Source organism: Saimiri boliviensis, chromosome 11, assembly GCF_048565385.1.
Source record: "Saimiri boliviensis isolate mSaiBol1 chromosome 11, mSaiBol1.pri, whole genome shotgun sequence".
Taxonomy (NCBI): Eukaryota; Metazoa; Chordata; class Mammalia; order Primates; family Cebidae; genus Saimiri; species Saimiri boliviensis.
Window position 1 is genome coordinate 5,687,153 of NC_133459.1, and position 17,811 is coordinate 5,704,963.

Sequence of the window (17,811 nt, forward strand, 5' to 3'; positions counted from 1 at the left end):
ACGCGGCGCGAGGGCAGCGGGCGTCGGGCTATTTACTCGGAAAAGCCCCGCGCGGACGCTAGGGTTGGGGAGGGAAGGAAACTCGGCTGCCCCGCGCTCCACCCGGGCGGCCGGGGCTGGCGCTTCTCCGCTTTCGGCCAGCGGCCTCATCCTGGGACAGGCGTCCATGAGTCATCGGCTCCGCAGGTCACATGGGCAACGTGACCAAAATAAAGTTTCGGTATTTTAAGCCGCCAGAAAAGGGGACAACGGAGCGTACCGAGGGCGGGCGCGGGAGGCGGGCACAGGCGGGCGGCGCCGGGGCCGTGGGGACGCGGCGCCGAGGGGGCGGGGCCTGGCGGGAGGCGCGCCCCTCCCCCACGGCCGGCAGCGACGCCCGCACTCCTAGGTAGCCGGGCTCCGGGGTACGGCGCCCCTGCGGACCTCAGCCCCGAGGGCCCCCGCGCCCGGCTCCCCACCGGCGCCGCCGGGCTGCGGGATCCCGGAGATACCGGTGCGTCCCCCACAACCACCGAGACCCCACGCGCCGGCAGCGGCTTCCCCGGGAACGTCCTTCAGCCCCGGGAGCACGCGGGAAAAGCCCCAACGCTCCAATGAGCGAGCGCCTTCCTCATGACGGTCACGCTCAGGGGCGGGGCTTCCCTTCGCCGCTCCCGAGTTCCGGGAACTCCTTTTGATTGGTCTGAACGGCCTGGGAAACACTGTAGTGACGCCCAATCAAAACGCCATGTGTCGGCCTCGAGGAAATATTCCGTGTCGGCCCCGTCCTGATAGGACAGTTCTTCCGGGCTCTGACCACTAGGAAGCTTTGTTTAGGTCCGAAAGGCGGGCTTTCCTGGGAGTGGGTGGGGAGGGGGCGTTGATTCTTGACCAATCCTTTCAGTCCGTTGGGTGGTGACCAGCCAATGGGCCGGATGGATAGGACGCTCCTCCCGGAGAGTAGTGAGACCCCTGGTGCGGGGCGATTGGCGGCGGGAGTAATGAGTGGCAGCCGCACGGCCCAACGGGCGCTGTGCGTGGGCCGCGGGGCGGGGCCAGGGCGGGTGCGCGGCGGCGGCGGGGTGGCTGGGCCGGCGGCGGCGGCGGTACGAGGCGCGCGCTCGGGGTCCCGGTCGCGAGGAGGAGGAGGATGTGGCGCGCGGAGGGGAAATGGCTGCCGAAAACAAGCCGGAAGGTAAGAGCCGGAGCGCGAGGGGCTGGGGGGCGGCGCGGCGGGTGGCGGGACCCGGCCCCGCCGGACATCCCGGGCATCGGCGGCGCCGGGCGGGAGCGCGGGGGCGCGGCGGGCGGGCGGGCGGGCGACCCGGCCGGGGAGGGGGCCGGCGGGGTGGGGGGGTGGAGCGCGGCCGAGTCCTGAGGTGACTCGCGGGGCCGGCGGAGCCCGGCGCCCCACACCCCACCCCCGGGGGCGGGCTGGGGCCGGAGGGGGCGGGGGGCTCGCGGGGCGGGGACCGGGCCCAGCGAGGAGGAGGAGCCGGCGGAGGGCCGGCGCCTCCCCCACCCGGACCGGGCATCCCCGCCGCTCCCGAGCCCGCGGCGCGGCCCCCGCACCCCCGGTGCTGGGTCCGGGGTGGGGGCCGCGGGGCGGAAAGTTTATCCGCCTCGGGCCCCCCTGGCCCCGCGCCCCACTGCTCCGGGCCGGTCCCCGTCGGGCGGCAGCGGCCGGCGCTCAGCCCTCGCCGGCTCCCTGCTCTCCGGCGGGCAGGGCCAGACGTACTCTCTCCGGCAACCCCTTCAGCTCCGTAGGCGCCTCCCGGAGCGGGCGAGGGGTCCCGGAGCTTCTCCCCGCCAGGGGGACCCCGTCCTGCCGAGCGTCCCTCGGCCGAAGGGCCTCGTGTGACCCCTCCCCCTTCGCTTCCCGGGAAGGGAAGGGGGCCTGCGCAGCATCCCCGCCCCTCGCAGTCGTTCACATCCTACTCTTGCCCTTGCACCCTCACAGCCAGGAGGGTGGGGTCTCCGTTTCTATGGCAAGTGAGGATCTCCACACTCCCTTGCCCTTTACCTTCCGTGACCCCGATCCTTCCTTGGCACAGGGGTCCGTCTGATCCGCTCCTCTTCTTTAGAATCTTTTGGGGCCTCTGCACAGTCTCCGTTGACCCTTTTTGCCAGGACAAGGGGACTCGGGCTACCCATGTTCTTTCCTCACCCAGCGGATAGTGGGGGCTTGTGTAGCTCTGAAGTCATTTCTAAATAGGAAAGCAGAGACTTCTTCCCGATCGTGCACACTCTCGCACACTTTGCTGGGTTAGAGTGAGCTCATTTCCTGAATACCCTTCGAGTTGCCCTCTTTTTTTTATGAGACAACTGGACATTCACAGTGCTCCTTTCCCCATCTGTGTGTCTACACTGACATGTTCTCTTTTCTCTGAGTTCCTTGTCTGGGTGAGAGTGGGCGCCCCAATAAGATGTAGGGCAGGGCTTCCATTGTGCCTAGTGCTTGAGTGAAAAGGGGCCACTCTAGTTACTCCTGTGTCTGAGGAAGACCGGGGTATATTTTTGCTTCCAGTTGACTGTTGTGTTTCAGGAGGGGGCAGCCTTCACCAGTTGACACTACCCCACTGGGAAAAGGGTCATGTGCCCTTGTTTTTTGATGTTTTCATGACTGTCTTCCATGCAGTGAGACCTAGACTTTGTCCGTCCCACATTCAAGAGTCCTTGAACCTTCCCTGGATATAAACTTCTCAGTTCTTTTTTGATAGAATTCATATTCTCCTTTATGGCTTCTGCTTCCCAGTCAGCCATGTTTAGTGAGCCTGTTACTTTGACTTTTTCTCATTTTCTCAAATTGTATTCCTGTTGGCTGGGTAAGGAGAAGCCATATGCCTTTCCATTCAGAAAAGGGAGTGTAGACACCCATGTCGCCCACATGCCATCCTGGAAGAGGTTGCTTGTGTGCTCCTTGTTGTACTAGAACCTTCCTTTGGCTCCGGTGTTGTCTCTTGTGGGATCCAAACATTTCTTTAGATCTTGTAGCTTTCAGGAGAAGGGGAAATTTGAATGATTTCTGTTTCTTGCTGTTCTGGTTCTGTTTTGGAGAACCAGATCATGATGCTGTACACATTTGTTTACATATACATGCATGTAGCTATACACAGATGAAATCACATCCATTACATATACAGTGTACAGGAAGTTGGAAGGGTCAGATGACTTAGCTCTACATTTTGGGTGCATCTGGGGACCTTTATGTGGAATGATAAAGATAGATATTAACGTTGTTGGTGACTCTTTAGGCTTAGAAGCAGCAGCAGAAGAATCATTGGTAAATGGCCAATTCTGACCATTCTTTCGTCATGTGTACTGTACTGAATAAGCAGAATGACATCCTGCATGTTCACCAAGTCCCTGAATGTGCTAAGTGTACGGCGCCTGCCCATATGCATCACAACTTTGGCACTCTGAATTTAGGGACGTTATTTGTTGCCTGATTCTGCATAGAGTGAAAAGTTCTTGGTTTCTTTACTGCAGTGTAGGGGAAAGAGATTTCGTGTGTGTAGGCAAACAACAGGAGATGGGTAAGAAGAATATGTTTTCCTGTGACAGAGCTAGGAACGAATGACCGTAAATATGGCCTTTTTGTATTTTGGCCACTTAAATAATTGAGAGAGGTTGTGAAATTAGCAAAATGTACCTGTGGAAAGGCCCTTGATGCTTCATGAAAGGATGGGGCAGGGGGCGTTATTCTTCGGGTTCTTTTCTCTTGGGCAGGGGAATGATCTGAGTCCTGTCAGGAGCTTTGCCTCCTCAGGTCTCCCTCCCTCCCTTCCTTTCTGTCTCTTTGCCTTTCTCCCTCCTTCAGGAAACCCAGAATGGCTGCTAGCTGCTGTCACTCAACAGGGAAGTCTTCCTCTTTGACAGGCTTAGTTAGTGTGGAGACTCATCCTCCCCAACAAGTTCTGTTGGGCTCTGGGCCTTTGGGCCTTTAAAGCTCTTTTCTAGCTCAGAGGCCTGCTTTGCCTCAGTTTACTGCGTAAGGAGAAGTAGCTATTCAAAGGTTTGGTCAGCGCTGGTCTGTGACTTCTGGACTTGGCCTTTCAGTTAACATCGAGTCGTCCAGTGGGCCTACTTCCCAGTGTCAGAAAGTAGAGCTTTTGAGCACATTTTTTTTTGGTTTAAAAATTTTTTTTTATGCTGTTCGTATTCTGTGTTTATAATCAGCTTGATGGGCTTGTGTATTTTTAGGGGCTGTTATTAGTGAACTTTGGAAAAATCAGGAGTTCAATACCTGCTGTAGATGGCATAGATTCAGCGGAGTCATCCGTTCTCAGTGGTGGTTCTTCCTACCGTTCCTCCGTGGCCCCATGGAGACTTTGGGAGTTTTTCCTGCTAAGCAGGGGGCTCCATGCAAGGTGCAGTGGAAGGAAAAGTGGTAAAGGTTTGGAAGAACACACTTTAGGTTATGGTCTGAAGCTGGACCCTTTTTCTTGAGTTTAATGTGGTTGTGTTTCCGTGTTACTGGTCTCCACAGATGATTGGAAGTCTGCTTTTTCCTCTTCCTCCTCTAGTGCAAAATGCTCTGCTGCAGTTGGACAGACTAGACGGGTTCTCCGAACCACAGTTTCCTCGCATTTCCGTTGGACTTTCTGTTAGACCATCACTCGTTCTTCTCCTTCACCCCTTACCTTCCGTTTTTGGGACTAGGTTGGGTGTCCTCTTCCTCTTTTGTCTTCTTGGAGGTCTTACTTATCCTGCTTCTGCAAATGTTGAGTTTCTCCATCTCATCGTTGAATGGATTCAAAATGTTGACATATACAGAGCAGCCTCTACTCAAGGTCAGATTGGGTCAGCTTTTCCTTTTCAAAAGAGTAATGTTGCTCTTACTTGCTCTTTGAGACATATTTCTGCATCCTGCTCAGCTTTGTTTTCTATTTCCTTAGTTTTTAGGCTCTGGCAGCTTTAGGCTTTCCCCCTGAAATAGCCTATTCTTTAGAGAGTAGCGTTAGTTTAGTCCCCTGTGTCTGCAGGTGTCAGCCCATGTGTCTTGCTGGGTTTTTAATTCTTTGTGACTGATTTTGAGGTAGCCCATCTCAAAACCTGAACTCCCCGCCCCCCCACTGTTTGATTAGTTACAGCCATTCTTCCTTTCCTGTTTGGGGGAAATACCCCTTTGTGTGCACTTGGACTTCTTTCTGCCTGCCTCATGGGAAAAGCAGGCGAAGGCGATTCTCTTATTTTCTTCCTTTCCCTTAACAGTAGTGTCAGTTGCCTCTTATGTGGGACCTTTGAATTTGCCCTTCTGGGGAGAAGTTGTTTTTATGCCTATTCTCCCATGACTGACAGCATTCATTCAGGGGACGTTTACTGAGCTTTTGTGATGTACAAGGAGCTGTAGGGGGTGATGTGAGAGTTTGGACCATATTGGATCTTGTTAGCCTTTTATAGTAATGACATTTCAGTGTAAATCTTTTTTTTTTTTTTGAGACAGTCTCGCTGTGTCGCCCAGGCTGGAGTCCAGTGGTGCGATCTCGGCTGACTGCAACGTCTGGCTCCCAGGTTCAACTGATTCTCCTGCCTCAGCCTCCCGAGTAGCTGGGATTACAGGAGTGCATCACCACGCCCAGCTTTTTTTTTTGTATTTTTAGTAGAGGCTAGGTTTCACCATCTTGGCCAGGCTGGTCTTGAATTCCTGGCCTCCAGGGATCCTCCTGCCTCGGCCTCCCAAAGTACTGGGATTACAGGCGTGAGCCACCATGCCTGGCCTTCAGTATATCTTATACTTGTCTTTTATATAGTCTTATAAGGAATATTTTCCCCAAATTTTAAGTTTTTGGATTGTTAACTTACAAAGATACAGTGTAATACTGTGCTATCATGTTGAACCTTTTTTTCTCCTCTCAGCAGGAGTGGGGTGGTGAAGAGGGTGGTAGGGTGGACTGGGAGAGTCATTTAGCAGCTTTCTCCCAGACTGTATGCAGAGAGAGAGAGAGAGAGAGAGAGTGAGAGTGTGTGTGTGTGTGTGTGTGTGTGTGTTTGTTTAGAAGAAAGTAAAGTCAGCCTTCTTAATCTGATTGTGTAGGTGGAACTTTTAGGTCAATTAGATACATGATTGGTTGGAATGCTTATTTAACATTTGAACAGCAGCATTACACTAGGTGTTCTATAGAACATAGGATCAAATGTATTTTTTGTATATGGAAGTGATATAAAAATGTTTTTCCTCTTCTGACTAACTGTCACGGTTCATATGATCAGATAGTAAGAACTGTATGAGCTGCTGTTACATTTTCACTGCCACGAAGTATTATATCCAAATTTAATACCTAATTGATGATCATTTTTAGGCTAGGTATCTGATGTAATTATCACCGCTTTTGTTGATGAAGTGACTTTTAATTTATGCTTTTTAATGGTATTATTATTTTTGTAGATTGCCTCAAATTGTGGGTACAGGCTAGGTATCAATAATGATAATATTAAAAATTATCAATAATTTGAAATGCCCTTTTTCTTTTCTTCCTTTATTAAATTAGATTTCCCACCTCCACAATGTGTGTAGAAACCAATTCTGCTAGTATTTCACTCTTGTGAAAAGTCTTGTGTGAGATTTGTAGTATGTGGTTTGGCAGTGTCCTTTGGTCATGTGAGTATGTGACTGAGTGTATTTTGGGTTTAGAAGCGATGTGTGTTTCTTTTGCATTTCCATTATATAGATCATTTTTGAAGATGTTCTGTATCTTGTAGAATCATGTACCATGTCCTTTTTTCTTTAATGCTCTAGGTGACTCAAATCTGACCTCCCTTTCTTTTCTTCTGCCTTTCCTTTTACTTTTTGTCCTTTCTCACCTAGAGAGTTTTCTTCACTGCCCTGTCATTATTATAAAAAAGTAGTTGTAGATGTGCTGTATTTGTAGCCTTTTAGTAGAAAAGGGCTGCCCACCATCCCTTTTGTCCTAGAGCACAAAGCATTGTATTTTCTTGTTTCCCCAAGAATAGGTAGATGGAATGAAATTTCAGCCACAAGGCAGGTGGGATTAGTGTTTGTAACTAGATAGCATCTCTAGATAAAACACTGGGTCCTCCTGCTTTGGGCCTCCCCATGTAGGATTTTGAAAATTTGTTTTTGCTGCATTTAGCCAGCTTCTTTCTCTTTCTTTGGCTTGATACGATAAATTTCTTTAAGCACAGCCAAGCACATTATTTCATTTGGAACCTTCATTTACAAGGAAGTGTGGGGGCCTCTCCTAATGTTCCTTTGCCTGTTATATATAGTACTGTCTTTAGTTTTTGGTGTGTTTGAGAGTGAGAGTGAGAAGCGTTCTTGCTCTACTACTTTGTCTGTGTAACTTGAATAAGAGTGTATAGTCATTCACTATTTTTTAGACAGTGTATAATCTTTCTTTTTATTTTTCTTGAATACCTAATCAGGCTTGAGAGGGAGGTTGATCAGACTAGCATATCCTTTTATTTTGTGCCATCCTTGGATGTAGTGTCCCCTTAGTCCTGTGATTAAGCCATGTTCCTCTTCTGTCATCAGAGAGTGGGACTTATAAACATATAGATGGTCTGCTTTCCCTTGATAATTGTCATGCATTTGTAAGGAAAGTGTTTCTTTTTTTTTTGAGACTGAGTCTCGCTCTGTTGCCCCAGGCTGGAGTTCAGTGGTGCGATCTTGGCTCACTGCAACCTCTACCTCCTGGGTTCAAGCGATTCTTGTGTCTCAGCCTCCTGAGTAGCTGGGATTACAGGCACTGGCCACCATGTCTGGCAAATTTTTGTAATCTTGGTAGAGATGGAGTTTCACCATGTTTGCTAGGCTGGTCTTGAACTCCTGACCTCAAGTGATCTGTGCACCTTGGCCTCCCAAAGTGCTGGGATTACAGGCATGAGCCACTGCACCCGGCCGAAAGCGTTTCTTCTCATATATTGGCAATGGAGAGCAGTTCCTGATTTTTCACATGATAGGACAAGGTAAAGGGTGTTTTTTTTTTTTTTTTTCCCCCCCATCAGTATGCTTACTGTATATTTCTAAGGTTGTATTGCATCCTTCTGCTTTGAATGACATTGCTTGTAGAAGGTCATGGGCCTCCTTGTGTAAAGACTGGTACTGTTTCCTGAGCATTTTTTTTTTACCTCATTACCCCGGACTTACAGAGAAATATTAGGTACCCCACTGCAAAGAGAGGCCAAGGGTCACACATTATTTCCCCTTTTGCTCTTTTTTGGAGGATTGTTCATTTACTTTGAACTGATTGACATGACATAGGATGGAATGACTAGAGGTGTTTTTTTTTTAATGGTTCTTCCATATTCACCCCCAGTGTTTTGCTCTTTCCTGACATAGTTGCTTGTTCTCTTGTACATGAATCCTTTTGCAGTCCCTTTCTTGTTTTTGTTTTTCAAAATTAGCCAGGCCGTTGAAGTCATGTAACATGTCCTTTCCTGAGAATATTAGCAGACAGTAACTTTGAGGGAGTTCTGCTTCTTTGGGGCTGTATTCATCCCTCTGCTCTCTATAGTCTTGTAGTTTCATGTGTACAAAGTGACGTTTCTTGAAAGAAGAGTTTGGGGCTGTGTTCTTAACAGTTTTATTTATTTATTTATTTATTTATTTATTTATTTATTTATTTAGAGACGGAGTCTCACTCTGTTGCCCGGGCTGGAGTGCAGTGGTGCAATCTCAGCTCACTGCACTGCAACCTCTGCTTCCCAGGTTCAAGCCATTCTCCTGCCTCAGCCTCCTGAGTAGCTGGGATTACAGGTGCAAATCACCATGCCCGGCTAATTAACAGTTTTAAACATGTTAATACGTGGAGACTAAGTGGCGTAGCTCTCATTCCTAACTTCATTTTTTTATACCATCTAAAATACATCCCGAACTCTTATATATCTCCCCTCCCCTCAAATCTCAAAACAGCAGTCAAAACAACAGAATCCCCCCAAAAGCAAAACTTTATGAAGCCCAGCTCTGATTGTTCCTGCTGTGCAGTTGAGTCACTAGGTTTGGACAGGTGTATAGCAGATAACTTTTGAATGTATAATAGTCTCAATATGGTTGATGTGTGACTTTTGGGACATAGAACATTCATTCAGTCAACAGACCATGCAGTATCTCTTCCATTTTTTTCCCTTATCAGTTACTACAAGGTTAGATTATGTATTCAGTCACTTAAAAACACTTACAAAGTGGATTTTCCCCCCCTTTATTCCCATCTAACCATTGGAATAAATGTTGATGATAGTAAATTACCATGTCCCTACTTTTGTGTTCAACATCTCTAAGAACCTGGGGAGCTAACTTCCAATAATGGCCGTACAGCCAGTCATGACTCTTTCCATGTAGCCTGTGCATTTTGCAGTGATGATTTATACTTTCAGCTAAATTTAGTGTCTATAAGAAGGTATACATCAGATGTTTAGTCAGTTTAATCTTTAATTTTACAGTGTATATTCAACAAGATGTATTTGTGTGTTATATTAGGATGATGTGCAGATACAACCAGAGGTATTCTTTCAACTTAAAAACAGAGAGAGAGAAAGCCTTTCTTTGTACAAGTTTTGAAGGAAAGGTACTGTCTATGTTTTCTTCGCTGGGGTTGATTTAGATTGCCAGGAGTCATTTCTGAGGGTATATGAATACAATCAAGAATTCATCTTTTTAAAACTTAGATTTGGTTTTTAATCCTTTTCTGTAAAGTCATTTCTGAGGATGTATGTGCCCCATTGCTTTTCTGGGCACTTGGATACCAAATCATTTGAGAGTGATAATAAGAAATTGGTACAAAGTGTGAAATTATCAGAGCGAGAGAGAAAAAAGATGCTATAGTGGAAAAAATTACTCATTTATGATTAAAAATAATCTCAAAGTGATGATTGGAAGTATAAATTCAGATATTTGAAGAGAAATGGGATGTTGATAGGGTTGTCACATTGAATCCACACATGTAGACATACAAAGAATGCTCCTCGAAATGGGGACACTTAATGGACAAATAAGTTGATTGGATTGGTTTTAAGAAAAATGTTAAGTTTGTCTTTTTAAAAAGTAATTGAAGTGAAATAACCCTTCGTAGTGAAGAAAATATAAACTTGGATGGAAGTTCAGCAGAATGGAATATTTAACAAGATTCAAGATAAGGATTTTTTTATTGTGAATCCACAAGGGGGTAGTGATGTTCTATCAAAGATATTTGTGGTGGCAATGTGAGATGATCTCTTAACATTTTAGATTTACTGATAAAACTGGCATGTTTGCATTTTAACTTAATAAGATCTTCTTTTTAAAATGTTTGTTGGCAAAATTGTTTGTTGCTTAAATTAAAAAAAAATTTTGGGTGAATGGCTACTTTAAGCCATGTGAATGGTAAAGAAGAGAGAATGTCCCGATAGTTTTGTGCTTTGGAGAGGTTACCAAGGATGTGAGGGTCACTGTTATTTTCTAAGAATGTAATAATCTTAAATTCCCTGGGAAACATTAGAAATCTAGGAATCAGTTACTTAAGTATCCTGAATACAAGGATTTTAGTAAATTGTGTCTAAACTTTACAGAAGTTTGTATTATTTGTTGTATTTTCAGTCCTGCTGAGAAATGAAAAATATGAACAATCCATGCCACTAGCCACTTTTAATAGTTCTAAGTAAATCAAATTTTTATAATCTTTATTTTTTATTATTTTATATTACATCATTAGACAAAGGCTTTTTTTTTAGTTTTTCTTTTCTCCCTCACAAAAAAAATTCTGGGAGCTTTCTTTTGGTTACTGAGTTCTACTCTATATTATTCAGAGTTACTTCAAATCAGGTGTGATATGGCTGTGCTAGGTGGTTTTCAGTGGAGAAATAAAACCTGCCTAGCTGTATTATGCACTGTTTTTTGAAAGTTATGCCACGTAGTGGGAGAAAGATTTAAAGTTGGGAGGGGGGACTATGTCCTACTTATTTAGAGACACAACTAATCATCACTGTAAAAAATGTTACTTCTTTTAAATTTTATTTTATCTTTAATTATTTTTTAATTTTTTTATGTTTTTTGAGACTGAGTCTTGCTCAGTCACCAGGCTGGAGTGCAGTGGGGCGATCATGGCTCACTGCAACCTCCACTTCCTGAGTTCAAGAGATTCCCTTGCCTCAGCCTCCCGAGCAGCTGGGACTGCAGGCACGCCACCACGCCTGAATAATTTTTTGTATTTTAGTAGAGACATGATTTCACCGTCTTGGCCAGGATGGTCTTGATCTCCTGTTCTTGCAGTCCGCCCGCCTTGGCCTCAAAGTGCTGAGATTATAGGTGTGAGCCACCATGCCTGGCCTTACCATATTATTATTATTTTAGAGACAGGGTCTTGCTCTATTGCCCAGACTGGAATGCAGTGGTGTGATCCATAGTTCACTGCAGCGTTGGTCTCCTTTGCTGAAGTGATCCTCCTCCCTCAGCCTCCTGAGCAGCTGGGACTACAGGTGTGCACCACCTTGCCTTCTTTTTCTTTTTCTTTTTTTTTTTTTTTTTTTTGGTAGAGATGGGGTCTCGCTGTGTTGCCTAGGCTGGTCTTGAACTCCTGGTCTCAAGCAGTCCATCCACCTCAGCCTCCCAAAGTGCTGCGATTTACAGGTGTGAGCTACCATGCCCTGCCTAAAAATATTATTTCTAACAGTAACACAAAATAGTTCTGTGGTTTAGAGGTTATGATAGTTTGTGCCATATATATTGTATATTTTTCATTTTTGGTTCATGGAAAAGGTTGTTAATTGAGCTTTTCTCTTTTTTTCTCCCTTCTCTTATTCTGAGCAAGGAAGGACTTTTTCTTTTATTTCCTTTACCAAATGACTTTGGTGTTTTAACATTCCAGAAGATACACCGTTTTTCATATGCTACTCTAAACTCTACTGGGAACTGAACTATGACGTCAGCACTTTCATTCATGAATTTGACTCTTCTGAATCTCTTTCCTGTTTTGTATTCTTGAGCTGACTTCTGGCACATGCACAAATCAGTTTACTGTTAGTCAGCCCATAAATCACTGATAAAAGGTAAAACAAAAGATAAGATACTGAAGTTATTTTGATAGTGCTGTAGTTCTCATGCTGATTTGCATCAGTACAGTTTGGATAAGGTTTCTGGCTAAACAGATTGAAACCTAAAAAGTCAATTTAATTATCTCATGATTCTGTGACTTGAACTGTGTTGTGAAAATATTGACAAAATATTTTTGTTCTTACAGGAAGTTCAGAGTGCTATGCTATGGCTCTGTTATAAAGTAGCATTTCTTTATGGCTTTGTTATTAAGTAGCATTTCTTTTTTTTTTTGGAAACGTCGTCTCACTGTGTCACTCAGGCTGGAGTGCAATGGCACGATCTCTCTTGGCTCACTGCAGCCTTGACTTCCTGAGCTCAGGTGATCCTCCTGCCTCAGCCTCCTGAGTAGCTAGGACTGCAGGCATGTGCCACCATGACTGGCTAATTTTTGTATTTTTTTGTAGAGATGGGGTTTTGCTGTGTTGCCTAGGCTGGTCTCTGACTTGTGAAGGCAAGTGATCTACCCACCTTGGCCTCCCAAAGTGCTAGGATCACAGCGTGAGCCACTGTGCCTGGCCTAAAGTAGCATTTCTTGTATAATTTGACTAAATTGGAATATTATATAATACTTTATTTTGGAGAGGTTAGGCCTAGAATTAAATTATGTTTTATTCAAATTACCTTTGGAATGGATTTAGATTTTTTTGGAGCATTTTGTTGCCCTTCACATATTTTAAATAACTTCATTGTTTGATACTTTTATTTTAATATATTATGATTGTGATGGAACTAGCTGAGCATCCCTTGCATTGGAGTTAGGGTGCATCTCCCCCGGATTGTGCACTCATGTAGCTCTGGACTCCAGTTTCTCCTCTAGGGAGGTCACTGCTTGCAGTTTAGTACTGCATTAGAGCACTTCTTGAAGAAATCTTACTTGGAGTTTTCTTTTGCAGGTCAAGTTTGAGGCTAAGCCTCCAGCCTATGATATCTTTCAAGCTTGCTGTAGTTGTTGAATGGTGAGCTGTAACAAAGTTCATTTTTGGCTGGGTGTGGTGGCTCACGCCTGTAATCCCAGCACTTTGGGAGGCTGAGGTGGATGGATCACTTGAGGTCAGGAATTCAAGACCAGCCTGGCCAACATGGTGAAACCCTGTCTCTACTAAAAATAAAAAAAATTAGCCAGGCGTGGTGGTGAGTGCCTGTAATCCAAGCTACTCCGGAGGCTGATGCAGGAGAATTGCTTAAACCTAGGAGGCGGAAGTTGCAGTGAGCTGATGTCACACCACTGCACTCTACCCTGGTTGACAGAGCGAGACTCCATCTCAAAAAAAAAGTTCATTTTCTCTGCTTTTGTTGAGTGTTTGCTGACTTTCTGGATACACAATTGCCAATAAATATTTAGAAATAAAACATATTTAGGAATCATCATTTTAGCTAAGTAAGAATTCATGATTAGAATTGATGATTCAAGCTGCAACCACTTTGACTGCTACCCAGTCTTACTCTTGAGATCACTTTTTTGTCTGAGATCGTCTTGCTTTGTCACTCAGGCTGGAGTGCAGTGATGTGGTCTTGGCTCATTGCAGCCTCCACTTCTAGGGCCTGAGCAATCCTCCTGCCTCAGTCCCTCAAATAGCTTAGACTATAGGTACGCGTCACCATACCAGGTTGATTTTTGTATTTTTCGTAGAGACACGGTTTTGCTGTGTTGCCCAGGCTGGTCTCAAGCTCCGGGGCTCAGGTGATCCTCCTGCATTGGCCTCCCAAAGTGCTCGATGACAAGCGTGAACCACCATGTCCAGTCGAGATGACTTTTCATTTTTTATTATTTATTTATTTATTTTTGGGATGGAGTCTTCCTCTGTCACCCAGGCTGGAGTGCAGTGGTATGATCTTGGCTCATACAACCTCTGCCTCCAATGTTCAAGCAATTCTCCTACCTCAGTCTCCTGAGTAGCTGGAATTACAGGCAGGCACCACCACGCTTGGCTCATTTTTGTCTTTTTAGTCGAGACAGGGTTTCACCATGTTGGCTGGACTGGTCTTGAACTCCTGACCTCATATTATCTGCCTTCCTCGGCCTCCCAAAGTGCTGGGATTATAGGCTCAAGCCATTCCGCCTGGCCTAAGATGACTTTTTAAATGCTGTAACAACTCACAGGTCCTGTGTCCTCTCATTCTTAAGTGAAACTAGAGCTTTGTGTTCCATTAGATTAAACTAAGTTGTCTAATAGGTAACAGAAGAGTGGTCTGTTAGCTGACTTTCTCTTTTCAGTAGATTTGCTGAGCAAAAGGAAATAAAAGCAAGTATACTGTGAATAAACATTTATATGACATTATTTTCCCTAGTAACTAAATAATTTACATATTATTTAAGTATGATTTCTATAAAAGAATTTATTTGCAAGTGATAATGAAGAAAGGAATATTTAAGGTCGAGGGGCTCTGTAAAAACTCCCTAATTTTCTTTCTTTTTTTTTTGGAGATGGAGTCTTGCTCTGTTGCCCATGCTGGAGTGCAGTGGCACCATCTTGGTTCACTGCAACTTCCACCTCCTGGGTTCAAGCGATTCTTCTGCCTTAGCCTCCTGAGTAGCTGGAATTACAGGTGGGCACCACCAGGCCCGGCTAATTTTTTTTTTTGTAGTTTTAGTAGAGATGGGGTTTCACCTTGTTGGTCAGGCTGGTCTCGAACTCCTGACCTCATGATCTACCTGCCTCTGCCTCCCAAAGTGCTGGGATTACAGGTGTGAGCCACTGTGCTGAGCCAAAACTCCCCAATTTTCAAAGCCGTGTGCCACTGTAGGATTTATGAAAAGTTGTGGGCTGTTATTATTCTAAAATGTCTGGAATACTGGCTGTAGCATCAGCATTATCATTTTTATGTAACCCTGAACCAATCAGTGATTGGTTAGTCCTCTAACCGTGACGGCTTTACGTTTCCTAGACAGCTTTTATAACAAGCCCTCTTTGATTTCCAGCTTGTACGCTTTCCTTTTTACTATTTGTTAATTATTTATTTATTTTACTTATTTATTATTAATTCAAAAAAATCTTTTAGAGACAGAGTCTTGTTCTGTCACCCAAGCTAGAGTGCCATCAGAGCTCAACTGCAACCTTGAACTCCTGGGTTCAAGTGATCCTCCTGCTTCAGCCTCCTGAGTAGTGAGGACTATGGGCATGTGCCACCACACCTAGCTAATTCTTTCTTAATTTTGTAGAGAAAGGGTCTTGCTGTGTTGCACAGGCTACTCCTGGCCTCAATCAGTCATCCTGTCTCAGCCTCCCAAAGTTCCGGACTTACAGGCATGAGCCACTGCGCCTGGCTTGTACTCTTTTCTTTGACTAGGTAGGAATGCTGGTGAGCAGGACTCAAAGATCCCAGCAGAGCTGTATCCTATACTGTCCTTGCTGCCACTTAGGTGGGCCAGAGCCAGAAGCCTTTCTCTGCTTGGCCTCCTCACCTTCTATTACCAGATAGTATTTCTGCACTCATCACTCTTGATTCCAGCACAGCTTTTCCTCATCTTGCTTTTCTCAGACCGCAGCTCTTATATAATGAGATAATTGGTAGTCATTTTGAGGGGATTCATGTATTGGGTAAAGGGTTATCCTAGTGATGACCTCTAAAGTTCCTTCCCATTAATAATAATTTCTATTAATAATAGCAGTAACTAGTGACAAAATAGAAGAGTTGCAACAATATACTGTAATAAAAGTTGTGTGAATGCGGTCTGTCTTTCTCAGATTATCTTAACTGTTCCATACCCACCTATTTTTGGACCTTAGTTGACCGCTCGTAACTGAAACCACAGATAAGGGGGGAACTACTGCGTGAGGAAATAAAGTTGGAGATATGGAATTTCACTTCAGGGTTTGCTTTCCTGTTACTCAGCTCTTCTGTAGAACTATATCTTTTTCTTTGCTCCAGGACAAGAATATGTTGACTCAAGACATATGGGGGGATTTGAACTGCAGACACTCAGATGTCTCCTTTCTGAGGTGCACAGAGGGCTTAATTTTTTTAGGTCTGTCTGTTTAATATACTGTGTTTACTTTAAAAAATGTAGGCCAGGTGTGGTGACTCACGCCTGTAATCTCAGCACTTTGGAAGGCTGAGGTGGGAGGACTGCTTTAGCCCGGGAGTTCGAGACCAGCCTGGGAACGTAGTGAGACCTTGTCTCTGCTAAAAATAGAAAAAATTAGCCAGATGTGGTGGTGCGTGTCTGTGATCCCAGCTGCCTGGGAGGCTGAGGTTGGGGGATTGCTTGAGCCCTTGAGGTCAAGGCTGCAGTGAGCTGTGATCGTGCCACTGCATTCCAGTCTGGATGACAGAGTGAGACTCTGTCTCAAACAAAATGTAAAAAGATTTAAAATTATTTTAAAAGATGTACAACACCAAAGTATTCATAGTTATTCTCCATGACAGGTCTGAGGTCTTCATTCAGATATAGATGAGGGTTCAGTGTTTTGAAGTTTTGGAAAATAGACTTAAATAATATATGATTACAGATGAAAAAATATTTGCTTACAATGAATTACTTAAATTTTGGAAGTTGAAAAAGTATTTGCTAACCTCAGACTTTTTGTGTTTAAGGTAGTATTTATATTCATTTAGTTGTACTTTATATTCATTTAGTTGTAGTTTTGTATTTATATTCATTTAGTTGTGCTTTCTGGAGTGGATTAATATAACCATTATTAAAATCTATTGATTACCAGTAATTCAGTAAATGAAGACTCTTCCTGTTTAGAACCTCATGTGGATTGGGGAGTTGCTGTGGGCCCACTGTCATCGATTATATCGGATCTTCACTTGGACCTACACCCTGGGCCACTATAGGCTTGGCATTTGAGAGGCCATGAACCTAATTCATTTTTGGAAGTTTCTTTTATTTTTAAAGATACTGAGGGGCAAGTTAAAGTTCCTGGTGTTCGTGTAAACATTCCCTGCCTTATCCCTTCCATCTCAGTCATTATGAAATGTACTGGTTGAATCATTTGCTTTCACAAAGCTTTGATGGAAGTTTCTCATTTGGTTTTATTGATAGAGGCTGTTGTGCTAAAAAGAAAGCTATAACAAGTTAGAAAGGTGGCGAGTGGGTACTTAACATTTTTGAAGTACCTGTCTTTCTTCCTAGGGGTCCTTCAGAAATTGATCATAGATTACTTGACCAAATTCAAGGCCCAGAGGTTTATTCCAAGCATTCTGGGAGGGAAGGAACATCAGGCTTTCTGTACTGAATCTGATTATTCTAAATATGACCCATGGTAGCTTGTATGAGTGTCTTCTGATGTAAATATGGTGATAGTGGCGACCTCTCTAACTGGGCTAAATATCTTTGACAGTTTTTATCTGTCCTCTCCAAGTATTTTTAGTCTCCTTAGCTTCTGTGTCTGTGTCTGGAGGAACTGAGGATGGATTTAGCTGCTCTGGTGCTGCTCCAAGTTGTTGTGGGTGCTCTTGGCTACCTTCATCACTGTCCTGCCCCAGTCTCGCCACTGATGAGGCTCCTGGCCCTTGTCATTTGATGAGAACATAAACGCTTGTTTAGTAAAAGTAAAGGCTGGGCGTGGTGGCTCACGCCTGTAATCCCAGCACTTTAGGAGGCCAAGTTGGGTGGATTGCCTGAGGTCAGGAGTTCGAGACCAGCCTGACCAACACCACGAGACCCCGTCTCTACTAAAAATACAAAATTAGCTGGGCATGGTGGCGCGCACCTGTAGTCCCAGCTACTCAGGAGGCTGAGGCAGGAGAATCGCTTGAACCTGGGAGGCAGAGGTTGTAGTGAGCCGAGATTGTGCCATTGCACTCCAGCTTGGGCAACAAGAGTGAAACTCCATCTCAAAAAATATATATAAAAT

The 17,811-nt window shown here is 44.8% G+C and overlaps 1 protein-coding gene across 14 annotated transcripts in view; it reads left to right on the top strand.

Moving 5' to 3' along the window:
• The first annotated feature begins 980 nt into the window (after positions 1 to 980).
• The window catches only part of CAMTA1 (calmodulin binding transcription activator 1), a 964,942-nt gene continuing 948,111 nt past the window's right edge, over positions 981 to 17,811 (top strand). For 3 of the 14 annotated variants that reach the window (XM_039474343.2, XM_039474347.2, XM_039474348.2), the window contains exon 1: positions 985 to 1,174. In XM_039474343.2, coding sequence (XP_039330277.1) covers positions 1,130 to 1,174 — 45 coding nt within the window. In that variant the 5' untranslated portion in view covers positions 985 to 1,129. Of the gene's footprint in view, positions 1,175 to 17,811 lie in introns of all 14 variants that reach the window. The other 11 variants (XR_005580835.2, XR_005580833.2, XM_039474368.2 and 8 more) reach the window with 6 other exon arrangements.